The sequence below is a fragment of the Coregonus lavaretus genome, assembly GCF_964263955.1.
Source record: "Coregonus lavaretus genome assembly, contig: HAP1_SCAFFOLD_6181, whole genome shotgun sequence".
Lineage (NCBI taxonomy): Eukaryota > Metazoa > Chordata > Actinopteri > Salmoniformes > Salmonidae > Coregonus > Coregonus lavaretus.
This window is the reverse complement of record NW_028162813.1, coordinates 12,620-33,725: the sequence shown is the minus strand read 5'-3', so window position 1 is coordinate 33,725 and position 21,106 is coordinate 12,620. Positions and strand designations below refer to the sequence as shown.

The 21,106-nt window shown below is 48.4% G+C and overlaps 1 protein-coding gene across 1 annotated transcript; it reads left to right on the top strand.

Moving 5' to 3' along the window:
* Positions 1 to 329: 329 nt before the first annotated feature.
* LOC311118821 (WD repeat-containing protein 7-like) lies at positions 330 to 20,718 on the top strand (the record flags this gene model as incomplete). Its single annotated transcript, XM_084193601.1, has 5 exons — positions 330 to 516; positions 18,895 to 19,012; positions 19,525 to 19,674; positions 19,875 to 19,957; positions 20,619 to 20,718. Coding segments are annotated over 5 exons (638 nt in total), but the record flags the coding sequence as incomplete, so codon positions are not given.
* Between the last annotated feature and the right edge of the window lie 388 nt (positions 20,719 to 21,106).

Sequence of the window (21,106 nt, the reverse complement as noted above, 5' to 3'; positions counted from 1 at the left end):
CCACCAGAGAAACCACTTGCTGATCAAACTCACACACACACCACCAATTCACCTGTCAAGCCCTGCGATTAAACTCCACCAACATACTCTATCTGGAAACCTCCAAGGTTTCTGTTGACTGATTCTGACAGCTGCTGACCTTGACGACAACAACAGAGAAAACACACCAAAAAAGAGTATACGAGTTAACCAATGTAATGTACAGATATGTTGTTGTTGTTTGTTGTATTTGCTGATGTGTTATTCCAATGTTATACCAATGAAAAGTAAAGATAGTTATTAGTTGTTTTTGTTATTGTTGTTGTTTACTGTTGTTTTTACTCCTCCAGGTAAGGCCCTGACCTTCCTCCTCCTGCAACCCCCCAGCCCCAAGCTGCCCCCCCACAGCACCATCCGCCGTACAGCCATAGACCTGATTGGTCGAGGCTTCACCGTGTGGGAGCCCTATATGGATGTGTCCGCTGTTCTCATGGGGTTGCTGGAGCTGTGTGCCGACGCAGAGAAACAGCTGGCCAAGTGAGTGGAGAGTACAGTCTATACGCACACACACACTCACACTCACACTCACACGCACACGCACACGCACTCGCACTCGCACTCGCACTCGCACTCGCACACGCACACGCACACGCACTCGCACTCGCACTCGCACTCGCACTCGCACTCGCACACGCACACGCACACGCACACGCACTCGCACTCGCACTCGCACACGCACACGCACTCGCACACGCACTCGCACTCGCACTCGCACTCGCACACTCACACTCACACTCACACTCACACTCACACTCACACTCACACTCACACTCACACTCACACTCACACTCACACTCACACTCACACTCACACTCACACACACACACACACACACACTCACACTCACACACACTCACACTCACACTCACACTCACACTCACACACACACACACACACACACACACACACACACACACACACACACACACACACACTCACAATCACACTCACACTCACACACACACTCACACTCACACTCACACACACACACACTCACACTCACACACACCCTGCTCCACCCTGGTCCCTGTTTTTCTCCCATCTCTCTCCCTTCCAAGATGTCCTCCAGACAGACACCACACCACACAGCAGGATGGGCTGCCTGCCTGCACAGAATCTGACACACTGAATGATGAAACCACAGCAGTAATGCGATTGGGGTGCATTAATATGATGTAATGATGTCTGCGTTGCTGGATGACAGGCGAGGCGGAGAGGAGACCTTTCTGTGTAGAGTAGAGCCCTATCTGTCTGCCTAACCTAACCTACCCCTCGCAGCCCCGCAAACAAGGTTACCCCCGGCAGCGAGACAACCAATGAAAAATACTACCTACATCAGATTAGGCAATTAAGATGAAACCCTATCTTAACAAATGTATTATGAGTATAAATATGTCTGCCTTTTTCGTGTTGCGTGTGCTAATATGGTTAGCTCAAAATGGCAGTCATTTTTCAGGGTTTATTAGCTAACGTAGAGAGAGGAGAGGAGAGAGGCTGATGCACAGAGAGAGCGCCAGGCGAGGCGACCCCATGGATGCACAGAGAGAGAGCGCCAGGAGAAGCGACCCCATGGATGCACAGAGAGAGAGCGCCAGGAGAAGCGACCCCATGGATGCACAGAGAGAGAGCGCCAGGCGAGGCGACCCCATGGATGCACAGAGAGAGAGCGCCAGGCGAGGCGACCCCATGGATGCACAGAGAGAGAGCGCAAGGCTAGGCGACCCCATGGATGCACAGAGAGAGTGCGGCAGGCGAGGCGACCCCATGGATGCACAGAGAGAGAGCGCCAGGCGAGGCGACCCCATGGCTGCACAGAGAGAGAGCGCCAGGCGAGGCGACCCCATGGATGCACAGAAAGAGAGCGCCAGGCTAGGCGACCCCATGGATGCACAGAGAGAGAGCGCCAGGCGAGGCGACCCCATGGATGCACAGAGAGAGAGCGCCAGGCGAGGCGACCCCATGGATGCACAGAGAGAGAGCGCCAGGCGAGGCGACCCCATGGATGCACAGAAAGAGAGCGCCAGGCTAGGCGACCCCATGGATGCACAGAGAGAGAGCGCCAGGCGAGGCGACCCCATGGATGCACAGAGAGCGCCAGGCGAGGCGACCCCATGGATGCACAGAGAGAGAGCGGCAGGCGAGGCGACCCCATGGATGCACAGAGAGAGCGCGCCAGGCGAGGCGACCCCATGGATGCACAGAGAGAGAGCGCCAGGCGAGGCGACCCCAGCATGGCATGTGCCCCAGACAAGAGAGAGGCAGACACACACCCCTGGTATGGACATGGTCCTGGCCTTCCTCCTGTCTATGAGTCATTGAGTGGATGACGATGATGCTCTCTGTGACCCCAGACACAGATTGGAGACCAAGTCTGCATTTTTAGGACACCAAATTAACTTATTAGCCCTGTGAAAGGGCTTTGGGATCTTTATCTTTTGCGTGTGTGTGTTAATCATGCATCTGCACAGGTGTTAGTCGCGTCTGTGTGTCTATCAGTGCTCGTCTCTCCTGTTGGTTTACTGTCTCCCCTTTTGAAAGAGTCTGAAGGAAGACTCCTCTCTCTCTCTCTCTCTCTCACTCTCTCTCTCTGTGTGTGTGTCTCTGTCTGTGTCTCTCTCTCTCTCTCTCTCTCTCTGTCTCTCTCTGTCTCTCTGTCTCTCTCTCTCTCTCTCTCTCTCTCTCTCTCTCTCTCTGTCTCTCTCTGTCTCTCTGTCTCTCTCTCTCTCTCTCTCTCTCTCTCTCTCTGTGTGTCTCTCTCTGTCTTGTCTCTCTCTCTCTCTTGTCTCTATCTGCCTGATAAAGATGCCTGTTGTTCAAGCGTTGCTCAAGGTCTTCTTTTGCATTCCTGTCACACACTGGCGCACCCCTGGGGAGAAAGGAGATGGGCATTTAGAGAAAAGGAGAGAAAAGCTGATTTCATATTTGCTATAGAGTCCATAGGGGAACCACTGTGGGGTCAGGTTGAGGAGCCAGGTTGAGGAGCCAGGTTGAGGAGCCACGTTGAGGAGGGGGTTGAGAAACCAGTCTAGACAGACACACTGACAGACAGACAGACAGACAGACACCTTTGTGCTGCTTTACAGAGAGAGTTGTCTTTGTCTCAGCAGCACGACACCGCTCCTTGGGTCCCTAACAATACCTCCATCTCCCTTCTTCTCTCAGCCGTTCTGCCTCTGTGTAGAAGTGGTGGAATAAAAAGCATTTCCTTGCTTGATACAGTATAATGTGATGCTGTATGTGTTATCATCTGTTTGATAGCAAGTGGAGTATTTAGCTCCTTACAGTACCGTGTTCTTAGTTGAAAGGTTGCATTCCTCATGTCTCCTATAAACGTTTCCAGGTTGCCACAGTTGGTTTGCTGGTTGTCTACTTCCACTCTCCTACTGCCCTGCTCTGTACTGTACAGGAGACAGGCTGCTGTCTTGACCATCCCTTCCTCTGTGTAGAAGACGGGCTGGCTGGACTCTTACCGTTACGCCTCCCTCCCTCCTCTGTGTAGAAGACGGGCTGGCTATGCTCTTACCGTTACGCCTCCCTCCCACCTCTGCGTAGAAGACGGGCTGGCTGGGCTCTTACCGTTACGCCTCCCTCCCTCCTCTGTGTAGAAGATGGGCTGCCTGGGCTCTTACCGTTACGCCTCCCTCCCTCCTCTGTGTAGAAGATGGGCTGGCTGTGCTCTTACCGTTACGCCTCCCTCCCACCTCTGTGTAGAAGATGGGCTGCCTGGGCTCTTACCGTTACGCCTCCCTCCCTCCTCTGTATAGAAGATGGGCTGGCTGTGCTCTTACCGTTACGCCTCCCTCCCACCTCTGTGTAGAAGATGGGCTGGCTGTGCTCTTACCGTTACGCCTCCCTCCCTCCTCTGTGTAGAAGATGGGCTGCCTGGGCTCTTACCGTTACGCCTCCCTCCCTCCTCTGTATAGAAGATGGGCTGGCTGTGCTCTTACCGTTACGCCTCCCTCCCACCTCTGTGTAGAAGATGGGCTGCCTGGGCTCTTACCGCTACGCCTCCCTCCCTCCTCTGTATAGAAGATGGGCTGGCTGTGCTCTTACCGTTACGCCTCCCTCCCACCTCTGTGTAGAAGATGGGCTGCCTGGGCTCTTACCGTTACGCCTCCCTCCCTCCTCTGTATAGAAGATGGGCTGGCTGTGCTCTTACCGTTACGCCTCCCTCCCACCTCTGTGTAGAAGATGGGCTACCTGGGCTCTTACCGTTACGCCTCCCTCCCTCCCTCCTCTGTATAGAAGATGGGCTGGCTGGGCTCTTACCGTTACGCCTCCCTCCCTCCTCTGTGTAGAAGATGGGCTGCCTGGGCTCTTACCGTTACGCCTCCCTCCCTCCTCTGTGTAGAAGATGGGCTGGCTGTGCTCTTACCGTTACGCCTCCCTCCCACCTCTGTGTAGAAGATGGGCTGCCTGGGCTCTTACCGTTACGCCTCCCTCTCTCCTCTGTATAGAAGATGGGCTGGCTGTGCTCTTACCGTTACGCCTCCCTCCCACCTCTGTGTAGAAGATGGGCTGCCTGGGCTCTTACCGTTACGCCTCCCTCCCTCCTCTGTATAGAAGATGGGCTGGCTGTGCTCTTACCGTTACGCCTCCCTCCCACCTCTGTGTAGAAGATGGGCTGCCTGGGCTCTTACCGTTACGTCTCCCTCCCTCCTCTGTATAGAAGATGGGCTGGCTGTGCTCTTACCGTTACGCCTCCCTCCCACCTCTGTGTAGAAGATGGGCTACCTGGGCTCTTACCGTTACGCCTCCCTCCCTCCTCTGTATAGAAGATGGGCTGGCTGGGCTCTCACCGTTACGCCTCCCTCCCTCCTCTGTATAGAAGATGGGCTGGCTGGGCTCTTACCGTAACGCTTTTCTCCCTCTGTACTGTACGGGATACGGGCTGCTGTCTTGGCCCATACATTACGAAGTCATTGATCAGGTATTGGCAGGAGGATCGGCCTAATGCTGACGGAGACATTGAGTCTGTCTGACGGAGACATTGAGTCTGTTGTTTATTTACCACCAGTAAATCACACTGATACATACACGGGGATGTGTGTATGTGTGTGTGTGTGTGTGTGTGTGTGTGTGTGTGTGTGTGTAGTGTGTATGTCCTGACTCTATATCATACTACTACTACTGTTACTACGACAGGTAGCCTAGCCTAGCAGTTAGCGTTGGGCCAGTAACCGAAAGGTCGCTGGTTCGAATCCCCGAGCCGGCAAGGTGTAAAACTCTGCAGTTCTGCCCTTGAGCAAGGCAATTAACCTCCAACAACAACTGATCCCGGGCGCTGACGACGTCGGTTAAGGGAGCCCGCCACACCTCTCTGATTCAGGGGGTTCAATGCAGAAGACACATTTCAATTGAATGACTAGGTGTCCCCCTTTCCTTTCCTACATTGCTGCAATTCACAAACCATGCTAAATAACATCTAACGTTTTTTACATAGATTTTATTTGCACATTGGATACTTTTGCTCTGTATCTCAAAATGATGATTGAGTTGTTCAAATTCAATGCAAGATTACATCTGGATTGTAAAAACGTAAAAATATATATCAACCTAAGGGTGTTTAATGATTATTTGAGCAGCCATGTAGGTACACCTTACAGTGTGTGTATTGTATGTTATTTTCCTGTGGTCATGAAGCCAGCCTCTATGATGCTCTGTCCTGCTGTCTCCCGCTACCTCTCTAGTCTAATTATCTGGTTAGAATACATCCTCACCCATCAGTCAGGACTGGGCTAAGCTGGGCAGGGTAGGGCTGGGCAGGGCTGATCTGGTCAGGGCAGGGCTGGGCAGGGCTGGGCTGGGCTGGGCTGGGCAGGGCAGGGCTGGGCTGGGCTGGGCTGGGCTGGGTAGGGCAGGGCAGGGCTGGGCTGGGCAGGGCTGGGCTGGGTAGGGCAGGGCAGGGCTGGGCTGGGCAGGGCTGGGTAGGGCAGGGCTGATCTGGTCAGGGCTGGGCTGGGCAGGGCTGGGTAGGGCAGGGCTGATCTGGTCAGGGCTGGGCTGGGCAGGGCTGGGCTGGGCTGGGCTGGGCAGGGTAGGGCAGGGCTTGTCAGGGCAGGGCTGGGTAGGGCAGGGCTGGGCTGGTCAGGGCAGGGCTTGGCAGGGCTGATCTGGTCAGGGCTGGGTAGGGCTGGTCAGGGCAGGGCTTGTCAGGGCAGGGCTGATCTGGTCAGGGCTGGGTAGTGCAGGGCTGGTTAGGGCAGGGCTTGGCAGGGCTGATCTGGTCAGGGCTGGGTAGGGCAGGGCTGGTCAGGGCAGGGCTTGTCAGGGCAGGGCTGATCTGGTCAGGGCTGGATAGGGCAGGGCTGATCTGGTCAGGGCTGGGTAGGGCAGGGCTGGTCAGGGCAGGGCTGATCTGGTCAGGGCTGGGTAGGGCAGGGCTGCAGGGCTTGTCAGGGCAGGGCTGATCTGGTCAGGGCTGGGTAGGGCAGGGCAGGGCTGGTCAGGGCAGGGCTTGTCAGGGCAGGGTAGGGTAGGGTAGGGTATGTCAGGGCTTGCACATTAATGTCCTATTCTAAAACACAAGTATAGGTGGCACTGTGGCTAAGCCTATGGTCTGAACACCTCTCTCAGTCTCTCTCTCACTGTCTCTCGCTCTCTCTCACTCTCTCTTTCTGTCTCTCTACCTCTCTCTCTCTCTCACACACTCTCTCTCTCTCTCTCACTCTGTCTCTATCTCTCTCTCTCTCTGTCGCTCTTTCGATCTCACTTTTTCCTCCCCCAGCCATGCATGCTTTAATCATTAGACCATGATGTTGAGCTGAAACACTATGGCTGGCTAGAACAATGGTGTGTGAGATGAGGTTTGGGTGAGGCGCTCTGTCACAGTCTAACACCTGCTACCACTGTTGCACAGGCTAACAGTCTAGCGCATGCTACCGCTGCTACACAGGCTAACAGTCTAACGCATGCTACCACTGCTACACAGGCTAACAGTCTAGCGCATGCTACCACTGCTACACAGGCTAACAGTCTAACGCATGCTACCGCTGCTACACAGGCTAACAGTCTAGCGCATGATACCGCTGCTACACAGGCTAACAGTCTAACGCATGCTACCGCTGCTACACAGGCTAACCGTCTAACGCATGCTACCGCTGCTACACAGGCTAACAGTCTAACGCATGCTACCGCTGCTACACAGGCTAACAGTCTAGCGCATGCTACCGCTGCTACACAGGCTAACAGTCTAACGCATGCTACCACTGCGACACAGGCTAACAGTCTAACGCATGCTACCGCTGCTACACCGGCTAACAGTCTAGCGCATGCTACCGCTGCTACACAGGCTAACAGTCTAGCGCATGCTACCGCTGCTACACAGGCTAACAGTCTAACGCATGCTACCGCTGCTGCACAGGCTAACAGTCTAACGCATGCTACCGCTGCTGCACAGGCTAACAGTCTAACGCATGCTACCGCTGCTGCACAGGCTAACAGTCTAACGCATGCTACCGCTGCTGCACAGGCTAACAGTCTAGCGCATGCTACCGCTGCTGCACAGGCTAACAGTCTAACGCATGCTACCGCTGCTGCACAGGCTAACATTCTAGCGCATGCTACCGCTGCTGCACAGGCTAACAGTCTAACGCATGCTACCGCTGCTACACAGGCTAACAGTCTAGCGCATGCTACCGCTGCTACACAGGCTAACAGTCTAGCGCATGCTACCGCTGCTACACAGGCTAACAGTCTAGCGCATGCTACCGCTGCTACACAGGCTAACAGTCTAGCGCATGCTACCGCTGCTACACAGGCTAACAGTCTAGCGCATGCTACCGCTGCTACACAGGCTAACAGTCTAACGCATGCTACCGCTGCTACACAGGCTAACAGTCTAGCGCATGCTACCGCTGCTACACAGGCTAACAGTCTAACGCATGCTACCGCTGCTACACAGGCTAACAGTCTAGCGCATGCTACCGCTGCTACACAGGCTAACAGTCTAGCGCATGCTACCGCTGCTACACAGGCTAACTGTCTAACGCATGCTACCGCTGCTACACAGGCTAACAGTCTAGCGCATGCTACCGCTGATGCACACAGTCACACCCCAGGATTTTACTAAAAATGTTTAAATCCAGCAGCTAAAAGCTTTATAGATTCATTATATTATTAAATAATAATTACATTAAATCCCATTGGAAATCACAGGGCCTACACCCCACTTGACATAAATGCAACACTACACACACACACACACAATATGTCAATAGAAATGCAACACCACACACACCATGTGTGAGGAGAAATGCAACCGCTTTACTAGATTCCTTATAGTACATTTACATTTACGTCATTTAGCAGACACTCTTATCCAGAGCGGCTTACATGAGCAATTAGGGTTAAGTGCCTTGCTCAAGGGCACATCGACAGATTTTTCACCTAGTATGTCCTATGTTACACATTTTTTCTCTCTCTCATAGCTACATTATCACATCATTGAGATATCTTTAGTGTCCTCTGAATACTTTTTTAAAAATAGTTTAAATCAATGATATTTGTGTTCAGTAATAAAATATTTACAATCTGCTCATATTAACTTAACAGCAGGGACTTGTATTTGTATTTATTATGGATCCCCATTCAGCTACTCTTTCTGGGGGTCCAGAACAATTAAGGCAGTTATACCATTTTAAAAACATTACAATACATTCACAACAGATTTCACAACACATTGTGTGTGCCCTCAGGCCCCTACTCGACTACCACGTATCTACAAAAAATCTACACAAAATCCATGTGTACGTGTGTGTGTATGCATGTGTCTGTGCCTATGTTTGTGTTGCTTCACAGTCCCCGCTGTTCCATAAGGTGTATTTTTAACTGTTTTTTAAATCTGATTCTACTGCTTGCATCAGTTACCTGATGTGGAATAGAGTTCCATGTAGTCATGGCTCTATGTAGTACTGTGCGCCTCCCATAGTCTGTTCTGGACTTGGGGACTGTGAAGAGACCTCTGGTGGCATGTCTTGTGGGGTAAGCATGGGTGCCAGTAGTTCAAACAGACAGCTCGGTGCATTCAACATGTCAATACCTCTCACAAAGTAGTGATGAAGTCAATCTCTCCTCCACTTTGAGCCAGAAGAGATTGACATGCATATTATTAATGTTAGCTCTCTGTGTACATCCAAGGGCCAGCCGTGCTGCCCTGTTCTGAGCGAATTGCAATTTTCCTAAGTCCCTCTTTGTGGCACCTGACCACACGACTGAACAGTAGTCCAGGTGCGACAAAACTAGGGCCTGTAGGACCTGCCTTGTTGATAGTGCTGTTAAGAAGGTAGAGCAGCGCTTTATTATGGACAGACTTCTCCCCATCTTAGCTACTGTTGTATCAATATGTTTTGACCATGACAGTTTACAATCCAGGGTTACTCCAAGCAGTTTAGTCACCTCAATTTGCGAAATTTCCACATTATTCATTACAAGATTTAGTTGAGGTTTAGGGTTTAGTTAATGATTTGTCCCAAATACAATGCTTTTAGTTTTTGAAATATTTAGGACTAACTTATTCCTTGCCACCCACTCTGAAACTAACTGCAGCTCTTTAAGTGTTGCAGTCATTTCAGTTGCTGTAGTAGCTGACGTGTATAGTGTTGAGTCATTCGCATACATAGACACGCTGGCTTTACTCAAAGTCAGTGGTATGTCGTTAGTAAAGATTGAGAAAAGTAAGGGGCCTAGACAGCTGCCCTGGGGAATTCCTTATTCTACCTGGATTATGTTTGAGGGGCTTCCATTAAAGAACACCCTCTGGGTTCTGTTAGACTGGTAACTCTTTATCCACAATATATCAGGGGTTGTAAAGCCATAAACAAGTTTTTCCAGCAGCAGACTGTGATCGATAATGTCAAAAGCCGCACTGAAGTCAAACAAAACAGCCCCCACAATCATTTTATCATAAATTTTTCTCTGCCAATCATCAGTCATTTGTGTAAGTGCTGTGCTTGTTGAATGTCCTTCCCTATAAGCGTGCTGAAAGTCTGTTGTCAATTTGTTTACTGTAAAATAGCATTGTATCTGGTCAAACACTATTTCTTCCTGAAGTTTACTAAGGGTTGGTAACAGGCTGATTGGTCAGCTATTTGAGCCAGTAAAGGGGGGCTTTACTATTCTTAGGTAGCGGAATGACTTTTGCTTCCCTCCAGGTCTGAGGGCACACACTTTCTAGTAGGCTTAAATTGAAAATATGGCAAATAGGAGTGGCAATATCGTCTGCTATTATCCTCAGTAATTTTCCATCCAAGTTGTCAGACCCCGGTGGCTTGTCATTGTTGATAGACAACAATACTTTTTTTCACCTCCTCCACACTCACTTTACGGAATTCATAATTACAATGCTTGTCTTTCATAATTTAGTCAGATATACTTGGATGGGTGGAGTCAGATCTATATACAGTACAAGACAAAAGTTTGGACACACACACGTTCTAGTCATTGTTTATTTTATTTTATTATTATTTATTTGTTTGATTATTAACCCATCCACCTCTTCGGAAGACAAATATATATATATTTTTTTTACAGCTTTTCTGCTGCTATACAGTACCAGTCAAAGGTTTGGACACACCTACTCATTCAAGGGTTTTTCTTTATTTGTACACTTTTCTACATTGTAGAATAATAGTGAAGACATCAAAACTATGAAATAACACATATGGAATCATGTAGTAACCAAAAAAAAGTGTTAAACAAATCAAAATATATTTTATATTTGAGATTCTTCAAATGGCCACCCTTTGCCTTGATGACAGCATTGCACACTCTTCCCTATGTGTTATTTCATAGTTTTGATGTCTTCACTATTATTCTTCAATGTAAAAATAAAGAAAAACCCTTGAATGAGTAGGTGTGTCCAAACTTTTGAGTGGTAGCGTACATACATTTTACATACACATTTTGCGTACACATTTTACATACATGGCACTTTTATATAAAGCAGTCACATAACAATAATACATTACCAAACCACCACCTATCACCATAGACCACCCTCGTTTGGTTTCCATGTGCCATGTATTTTTCAATTGTGCTGTGATGTTTTACATACATTTTGAACCTTTCTAATCGTATAGTATCCACAGATAGTGAGCTAAAGATGAAAACCTTTCCTACGTGTATTATTATATTATTTATTGACTGACTATGGCTTTCCAAATCGCCCATCACTGCTATTTGTAAGGTTAATTTTAAGGGAATATTGTGATTATTTTTTTTACCATTCCTGGACCTGTGACCCTAAACAAGCTACAGAAACAAGCTGGCTAATCTTCCATCCAAGTTGTCAAGTTGTTTGATAGACAACAATTTTTTTCACCTCTTCCACCCTCACTTTACGGAATTCAAAATTACAACGCTTGTCTTTCATAATTTGGTCAGATATACTTGGATGTGTAGTGTCAGCGTTTGTTGCTGGCATGTCATGCCTAAGTTTGCTAATCTTGCCGAAGTAGTTGGCAGTATCGGTGGGTTTTGTGATTAATGAGCCATCTGATTCAATGAGTGATGGAGCTGAGTTTGCCTTTTTGCCCAAAATTTCATTTAAGGTGCTCCAAAGGTTTTTACTATCATTCTTTGTAATTTATCTTTGTTTCATAGTGTAGTTTCTTCTTTTTTTCTATTCAGTTTAGTCACATGATTTCTCAATTCAGACTTATTTGCCATTCCTTTTGCCTCATCCCTCTCAACCATACAATTTTTCAATTCCTCATCAATCCACGGGGATTTAATAGCTTTTACAGTGATTTTCTTAATGGATGCATGCTTATTAGTAACTGGGATAAGCAATTTCACAAATGTGTCAAGTGCAGCGTCCGTTTGCTCCTCATTACACACCACAGACCAACAAAAAATGATTTACATCAACAACATAGGAATCACTACAAAACTTATTGTATGACCTCTTATATACTATATTAGGCCCAGCCTTTGGAACTTTGGTTTTCCTAGATATGGCTACTATATTGTGATCACTACATCCGATGGATTTGGATACTGCTTTAAAGCAAATGTTACTTGATGAGCACTGAATTCAAATGATTAGATAAATATATAGCTAATACACGTGCATTATATACAATTTAGCTTCAAGCCCTCTCAGTTGAAATCATTTACATTTACATTTTACATTTGAGTCATTTAGCAGACGCTCTTATCCAGAGCGACCTACAGTTAAGTGCATACATTATTTGATATTTTTTTCATACCCCCCGTGGGAATCGAACCCACAACCCTGGCGTTGCAAACGCCATGCTCTACCAACTGAGCTACATCCCCTGCCGGCCATTCCCTCCCCTACCCTGGACGACGCTGGGCCAATTATGCGCCGCCCCATGGGTCTCCCGGTCGCGGCCGGCTACGACAGAGCCTGGATTCGAACCAGGATCTCTAGTGGCACAGCTAGCACTGCGATGCAGTGCCTTAGACCACTGCGCCACTCGGGAGGAAATGTGTAATTGAACATACATGCGGAGCTATAGGTATATATAAACTGTATAGCTCTACTATTTATTGTTGGTTGTTTTACTACCAATAAGGAAACACACGTAACTTTGTATATCCATTTTTAGCAATGCCTTCATAAAGTGAAAATCAATATTTAACCTGTCAATACTGATAATGATCCGTGTTTATTTCAAGCTAACCACTACAATACTAACACATCATGTCCACTTTTAAACACCTTTTGTTATTACATCACGTTGAACGTGTGTGACACCTTCTGGCAGATAATACCTGTGTAAAATAGATTTTAAGAATGGTATAAACCGATGTGATTCTCTCTCTCTCTGTGTGTGTGTTCTGTTCTTGTTGTAACAGGTGAATGTGGTAGTGTTTAGACTGTAGGTATTATCTCATGTTTGTTGTGGTGTTACACCTTACTGTGTTTGATTAGTCTAATATTCATCTATAGCAACAGTAGCCGCAGATCCATGTATCAAGACAGGAATATAATTAGTATTTTATAGAGTCCCCTGTAGCTCAGTTGGTAGAGCATGGTTTTTGCAACGCCAGGGTTGTGGGTTCGATTCCCACGGGGGGGAGCAGTATGAAAATGTATGCACTCACTTAACTGTAAGTCGCTCTGGATAAGAGCGTCTGCTAAATGACAAAAAAAAATACAAAATAGAGAGTAACATATATAAAGTAGAATTATTCATATTGTGTGGAAGATCAGGTCAATAATTAAATCATATTGGAAATCACAGCATCTACACCCCACTGGATGGAAATAGATATATGTGAGGAGAAATGCAACACTACACTACACACACACTACACACACACACACACACACACACACACACACACTACACACACACTACACACACACTACACGCCCACTTTGTCAAAGGCAGGGACACAAAATATGTATCTTATACATTCCCAGCCCAGCACGCCTCTCCAGGGTGCTGTTGGAGAGACGCATATATATTTGCGAGAAAATAAAAACATATGGGGGATTGGAAGTGCCGCAGACAATTACATTGATGGAAGTTACAATCTATCTGCAATATTAAAGCTGATCTACCCCCTAAAAGAAAAGGGAATGGCTGTTAGTTAATGTCAATTACTGATCTCTCAAATAAGGAAAGATCTGAGCACTTATTCACGATGAAACGCATGGCGTATATAACCCGAAAGAAATACCATTACATTTTCAATTTGTAACTTTGTCGAGCAGATTATTTTAAATGTTATTCTGTGTGTGTCTGTTTGTGTGAGAGAAGGGGAGAAAGAGAGAGTACAGAGATATATAAATTGTTGTTTTTGTATTATTCGTTGTAGCAATTTTTAAAAATACATTTAAGGGTTCACTATTATATCGAATAGCCTCTAAGGGGGAAAGCGAATCATTTTGAATGAATTAAAAGTCTAAGATTATAGTAAAAAAATATTAATATACAGGATTATGTTAGATATCATTTTTATTAAAAACATCTTTATGTTTATCATTAATGTAATAGTGAACCAGATACCTTTGAAATGTTCCTGCAGACCATATAGAATATTCTATCTTTAAACAACAGCTGGGCAACGGTATTGATTGCTGATATCAATCAATCAATCTTTCAATTTACATATTGATGTGTGTGTGATTCTGAAGGTTTAGTGTGTGAGAGGAGATTGAAAGTGAGAATGAAAAACGCATTACACCGTATTGTTTGAATTGCCTCTGACCTAGTTTTTGAAAATGAAAAAAATGACCCAAGAAATTAAACTTATGTGATTTACATTTTACATTTTAGTCATTTAGCGGACGCTCTTATCCAGAGCGACTTACAGTTAGCGAGTGCATACATTTTCATAGTGACGTATCTAAAGAATTGTTATTAATAAATGTCCCTTTGTTTTTTAAAAACATGGGATGTTGACCACACATCATCAGATATGTTAACTTATTTTACAATATAGAGTACATCGTTTACCGGTCTGTTTTCTCTGAGAGGGAATTTGTTCAATATATAAATGTCTAAAATGTAAATGTATATGATTGTTTATTAATATATTGAAGGAAAATAAAACAGTATGGCTATGTTTCAGATTATATACATATATCAACTATAACATTTCACACAGCACATTTTAATAGCCGGTGAAAACGATAATTGAAAAACCAAAATCTCAGAACACATTTTTGGATTGTTTTAATTTTTTAAAATAAGGGTATTAATTTAACTTCAATTATTTAAAATAAGTCGTTATTGCCAGTGGGGATTACAGTAGGTGGCGTTGAGTCTGCAGCGTTCATTGTAGAGAAAACATCAAAAATGTTCCGAATATTTTTACTTTATTTGTTTAGATGAAGATTGAACTACTAAATTATGTTGAGGCTGCAGTGTGTAATGTGTGTAGTGAGCAGTGGGTAATGTGTGTGTAGTGTGCAGTGTGCAGTGTGTAATGTGTGCAGTGTGTAATGTGTGTTTAGTGAGCAGTGTGTAGTGAGCAGTGTGTAGTGAGCAGTGTGTAATGTGTGTGTAGTGTGCAGTGTGTAATGTGTGCAGTGTGTAATGTGTGCAGTGTGTGTAGTGTGTAATGTGTGCAGTGTGTAATGTGTGTGTAGTGAGCAGTGTGTAATGTGTGTAGTGAGCAGTGTGTAATGTGTGTTTAGTGTGCAGTGTAATGTGTGTAGTGAGCAGTGTGTAATGTGTGTAGTGAGCAGTGTGTAATGTGTGTGCGGTGTGTAGTGTGTGTAGTGTGCAGTGTGTAATGTGTGCAGTGTGTAGTGTGTGCAGTCAATCAATCAATCAATCAATCAAATGTATTTATAAAGCCCTTTTTACATCAGCAATGTCACAAAGTGCTATACAGAAACCCAGCCTAAAACCCCAAACAGCAAGCAATGCAGATGTAGAAGCACGGTGGCTAGGAAAAACTCCCTAGAAAGGCAGGAACCTAGAAAGAAACCTAGAGAGGAACCAGGTTCTGAGGGGTGGCCAGTCCCCTTCTGGCTGTGCCGGGTGGAGATTATAACAGTACATGGCCATTAAGGCCAGATTGTTCTTCAAGATGTTCAAATGTTCATAGATGACCAGCAGGGTCAAATAATAATCACAGTGGTTGTAGAGGGTGAAAACAGGTCAGCGCCTCAAAAGTAAATGTCAGTTGGCTGTTCATAGCCGAGCGGTGTGTGTATAATACAGTGTGTGTAGTGTGTGTATAATGCAGTGTGTGTGTGTGTAGTGTGTGTGTGTGTAGTGTGCGGTGTGTGTGTGTGGACAAGTATGTGGATACCACTTCAGATTAGTGGATTCGGCAATTTCAGACACACAACAGGTGTATAAAATCGAACACACCGCCATGCAATCTCCATAGACAAACATTGGCAGTAGAATGGCCTCTACTGAAGCGCTCAGTGACTTACAACGTGCCACTGTCCATAGGATGCCACCTTTCCAACAAGTCAGTTTGTCAAACTTCTACCCTGCTAGAGCTGCCCCGGTCAACTGTAAGTGATGTTATTGTGAAGTGGAAATGTCTAGGAGCAACAACGGCTCAGCAGTGAAGTGGTAGGCCACACAAGCTCACAGAACGGGACCGGCGAGTGCTGAAGCGCGTAGCGCGTAAAAATCATCTGTCCTCGGTTGCAACAATGACTACAGAGTTCCAAACTGCCTCTGGAAGCAACGTCAGCGCAAGAACTGTTCATCGGGAGCTTCATGAAATGGGTTTCCATGGCCGAGCAGCCGCACACAAGCCTAAGATCACCATGTGTAACGCCAAGTGTCGGCTGGAGTGGTGTAAAGCCCGCCGCCATTGGACTCTGGAGCACTGGAAATGCGCTCTCTGGAGTGATGAATCACGCTTCACCATCTGGCAGTCCGACAGAAGAATCTGGGTTTGGCGGATGCCAGGAGAACGTTACCTGCCCCAATGCATAGTGCCAACTGTAAAGTTTGGTGTAGGAGGAATAATGGTCTGGGGCAGTTTTACATGTTTCGAGCTAGGCACCTTAGTTCAAGTGAAGGGAAATCTTAACACTACAGCATACAATGGCATTCTAGACTATTCTGTGTGGAAGAACTTGGCTTGCCTTGCCAGAGCCCTGACCTCAACCCCATCGAACACCTTTGGGATGAATTGGAACGCCGACTGCGGGCCTAATCGCCCAACATCAGTGCCGACCTCACTAATGCTCTTGTGGCTGAATGGAAGCAAGTCCCCGCAGCAATGTTCCAACATCTAGTGGAAAGCCTTCCCAGAAGAGTGGAGGCTGTTATAGCAGCAAAGGGGGGACCAACTCCATATTAGTGGCCACGATTTTGGAAGGAGATGTTGGACGAGCAGGTGTCCTATTGGTCATGTAGTGTATTTCCTGATCTTTCTTACATCTCCTAAACACAGGACAGACACTCAAAAACCTTATTCCTTATGATTTACCAGTTCTGAATATCTTTTTATATATATATATATATACCTACAGGGATCCTAAAATTGGTATGACCATCTTAAAACAATTCCATATGTTAGCTGTTGTGTTTACAGTGATATTTTTGTGTTGCAGTTCTTGTTGTGCTGTATTCATTGTGAGGAGAAAATGTAACTGACAGTATCCCTGCTGGTCCAGTGAAAGACCATCATAGACAAACAGTCTCTGTTATTGCCCTGTCTCGTATGGTGTGTGTGTGTGTGTGTGTGTGTGTGTGTGTGTGTGTATGTGTGTGTGTGTTGTATATGGGTTGTTTAACCTTGTGCTGTTTGACCATGAGTCCAGGCCACAGTCGGCCTGCTGAGTAGAACACTAGTGCACTGGGCCGTGTGGTGATGGGGGGGACAGGGACGGGTTGGGTTGGGGGGAGGGGCTTTGGCTGGGGCCGGTTCTGGCCTGCGGGGGGCGACAGGGACGGATGGGGACGTGTGTGATGTGGGGACAGGGGTTGGGGCTGGCGCCATGTGTGTGATGGGGGCGAGGACAGGGTTGGGGCTGGTGCTGGAGGCCAGATTGCTTTAGCCGCGTGTCTAAAGAACAGAGCAGCGTAGCCTTCCGTTCACAATAAGCCCAGAGCCTTTGAAGTGGTTCTCCCCTCTGCTCCCCTAACCCCCTCCTAATGCATATTCACCCGGTCCACCGCTCAGATGATTGGTTAACAAGAGGGCCACTCGCTCTCCATTTCAGACAGATGCAACAACTATTCCCAATTTCCAAGGCTAGGTAGTGGCAGGGGCCCGTGTGGCAGGCGGCGGCCTTTGCGTGCGGCGCTGCTTGACTGACAGATGCTGAGCCACCCAGAGCAGGGCCTAATTACGGTGCATTGTGGGAGTCCATTATGCCAGTGCAGTGTGAGTGATCCCATTGACCTTGGCCTGACATTATAAGCTGTGTCTAATCTGTTTTACTCTGTGTTTCTAACGCTTCCCTTCTTCTTTTCTCTCTCTCCCTCCCTCCGGCTCTCTCTCTCTCCCTCCCTCCGGCTCTCTCTCTCTCTCTCTCTCTCTCTCCCTCCCTCCGGCTCTCTCTCTCTCTCTCTCTCTCTCTCTCCCTCCCTCCGGCTCTCTCTCTCTCTCCCTCCCTCCCTCCGGCTCTCTCTCTCTCTCTCTCCCTCCCTCCCTCCGGCTCTCTCTCTCCCTCCCTCCCTCCGGCTCTCTCTCTCCCTCCCTCTGGCTCTCTCTCTCCCTCCCTCCTTGGCTCTCTCTCTCCCTCCCTCCTTGGCTCTCTCTCTCCCTCCCTCCTTGGCTCTCTCTCTCCCTCCCTCCCTCCCTCTGGCTCTCTCTCTCCCTCCCTCCCTCCCTCTGGCTCTCTCTCTCCCTCCCTCCGGCTCTCTCTCTCTCTCCCTCCCTCCCTCCGGCTCTCTCTCTCCCTCCCTCTGGCTCTCTCTCTCCCTCCCTCCTTGGCTCTCTCTCTCCCTCCCTCCTTGGCTCTCTCTCTCCCTCCCTCCTTGGCTCTCTCTCTCCCTCCCTCCTTGGTTCTCTCTCTCCCTCCCTCCTTGGCTCTCTCTCTCCCTCCCTCCCTCCTTGGCTCTCTCTCTCCCTCCCTCCCTCCTTGGCTCTCTCTCTCCCTCCCTCCCTCCCTCTGGCTCTCTCTCTCCCTCCCTCCCTCCTTGGCCCTCTCTCTCTCTCCCTCCCTCCCTCTGGCTCTCTCTCTCCCTCCCTCCTTGGCTCTCTCCCTCCCTCCCTCCTTGGCTCTCTCTCTCCCTCCCTCCCTCCCTCCGGCTCTTTCTCTCTCTCCGGCTCTATCTCTCCCTCCCTCCGGCTCTCCCTCCCTCCCTCCCTCCCTCCCTCCGGCTCTCCCTCCCTCCGGCTCTCCCTCCCTCCGGCTCTCTCCTTCCCTCCGGCTCTCTCCCTCCCTCTCTCCGGCTCTCTCTCTCTCTCCCTCCGGCTCCCTCCCTCCTCCCTCTCTCCCTGCCTGGTTAGCATCACAATGGGCCTGCCCCTTAACCCAGCGGCCGACTCGGCCCGCTCGGCACGCCATGCTCTCTCTCTGATCGCCACCGCCAGACCCCCGGCCTTCATCACAACCATCGCCAGAGAGGTGAGGCCTGACCTCCTGTTTTTCATGTCGCCATGTTGTCTCCCCTGTACCTCTGTTACTCTGTACATTACCTTTCTGTTTTCACAATCCACCCAGCATTCCCCGTACCTGCTTCCCCCTACCCCCTACTCCCTTCTCCCTACCCCCAACCTCTTCCCCCTACCCTCCTACCCCTACCCCCTACCCCTACCCCCTACCCCCTACCCCCTACCCCCTTCTCCCTACCCCCTACCTCTTTCCCCTACCCTCCTACACCTACCCCTACCCCCTGACACCTACCCCCAACCTCTTCTCCCTACCCTCCTACACCTACCCCCAACCCCTTCTCCCTACCCCCAACCTCTTTCCCCTACCCTCCTACACCTACCCCCTACCCCTACCCCCTGACACCTACCCCCAACCTCTTCTCCCTACCCTCCTACACCTACCCCCTACCCCTACCCCCTGACACCTACCCCCAACCTCTTCTCCCTACCCTCCTTAACTCTGTTTGTTTTAATCCTGTATTTTAGGTCCACAGACACACAGCCATGCAGGCTAACTCCCAGTCTCAGCAGAATGTCCACACCACCTCTCTGGGCCGGGCTAAGACCGAGATCCTCAGGGTTATAGATATCCTCATTGAGAAGATGCCGACTGACGTAGTGGACCTGCTGGTCGAGGTAAGACTTGCAGTCCAAGACCTGGCCTCTCCATGTTACAATACGACCCACAAGTTTTAACTTTTTACCTTACATCCTGAAATCTAGCTAATTAGTTTAGAATGAATGGTAGCGCCATGAGGAAAAAGCCTATTTTGAGGTGACTGTATGGAGTATGGACAACTGGTTATTGGTATCTCTCTCTCCTTCCCCTTCTCTAGGTAATGGATATCATCATGTACTGCATCGAAGGCTCTCTGGTAAAGAAGAAAGGGCTGAATGAGTGTTTTCCTGCTATCTGCAAGTGAGTGGTCACATGTCCTCATTCCCTGCCCTCTGCTGCATACTGTCATAGACACGTCACTGAAGCTTAAGCCTAAGGCGATGCAATGCATTGTACAACATTAAGTACCTTCCGTAATACCACAGGTGTGTCTTCTAGCATACCTTGCTGCAGCTATACAGAGGCTAGTTGGCCTCCTTTTAAATTCAGATCTTCCTAATAGCAGGAAAATGCCAAACTGAAGTGGTCGCTCATCCGTCAGCTAAATATAAACCTTTGTGGAGGAAATGACAAATGCTCCATGGCAGGAGGCAGCCGTGGCTAAATGACTTCAGCTCTCTAGTCAATATCACAGCGTTCAGCCGCCATTTCACGACCGCTCCTCCACGCTGGCCATGTTGAGTTAGTAATGGAACAGTGAACGGTTAGAGATGGTCTCTCTCTAACCTCTGTCCTGCTATCGATGTACTGTTAGTGTGTTACTAACAAGACCTCAGAGAGAGAGAGAGAGAGAGAGAGAGAGAGAGTCATTTAGTTTAAATGTTGATGAGGGGAAAGGGGTTGACCCCTGTGGGTTTGTAGGAGGTCAAGGGTCGGCCCACAGGTGACGGTGGCCAACGCCTTGTGATGAATGATCCCTGACCTCTGTCTGTGTTGTGTTCTGTGTTTCAATTCTGTTCAGGTTCTACATGGTGGGCTACTGCGACCGGAGTCACCGTATTGCCGTGGGGGCCCGCCAGGGTTCAGTAGCCCTTTATGATGTCCGCACTGGCAAGTGCCAGGTAAATACCTGCATAACACCAGACACCAGACACACACACCACTACCGCTACCCTGTGCCTGGGCACCGAGGGGTGGGTGGGTGGGTGGATGGGTGGATTGGGGGGGGGGGGGAATATGAGAGAACAGAGAGGCTGTGTTCCTGGAGAGGCCTGATTACCTAGCAGACCAATAGAGAGGCTGTGTTCCTGGAGAGGCCTGATTACCTAGCAGACCAATAGAGAGGCTGTGTTCCTGGAGAGGCCTGATTACCTAGCAGACCAACAGAGAGGCTGTGTTCCTGGAGAGGCCTGATTACCTAGCAGACCAATAGAGAGGCTGTGTTCCTGGAGAGGCCTGATTACCTAGCAGACCAACAGAGAGGCTGTGTTCCTGGAGAGGCCTGATTTT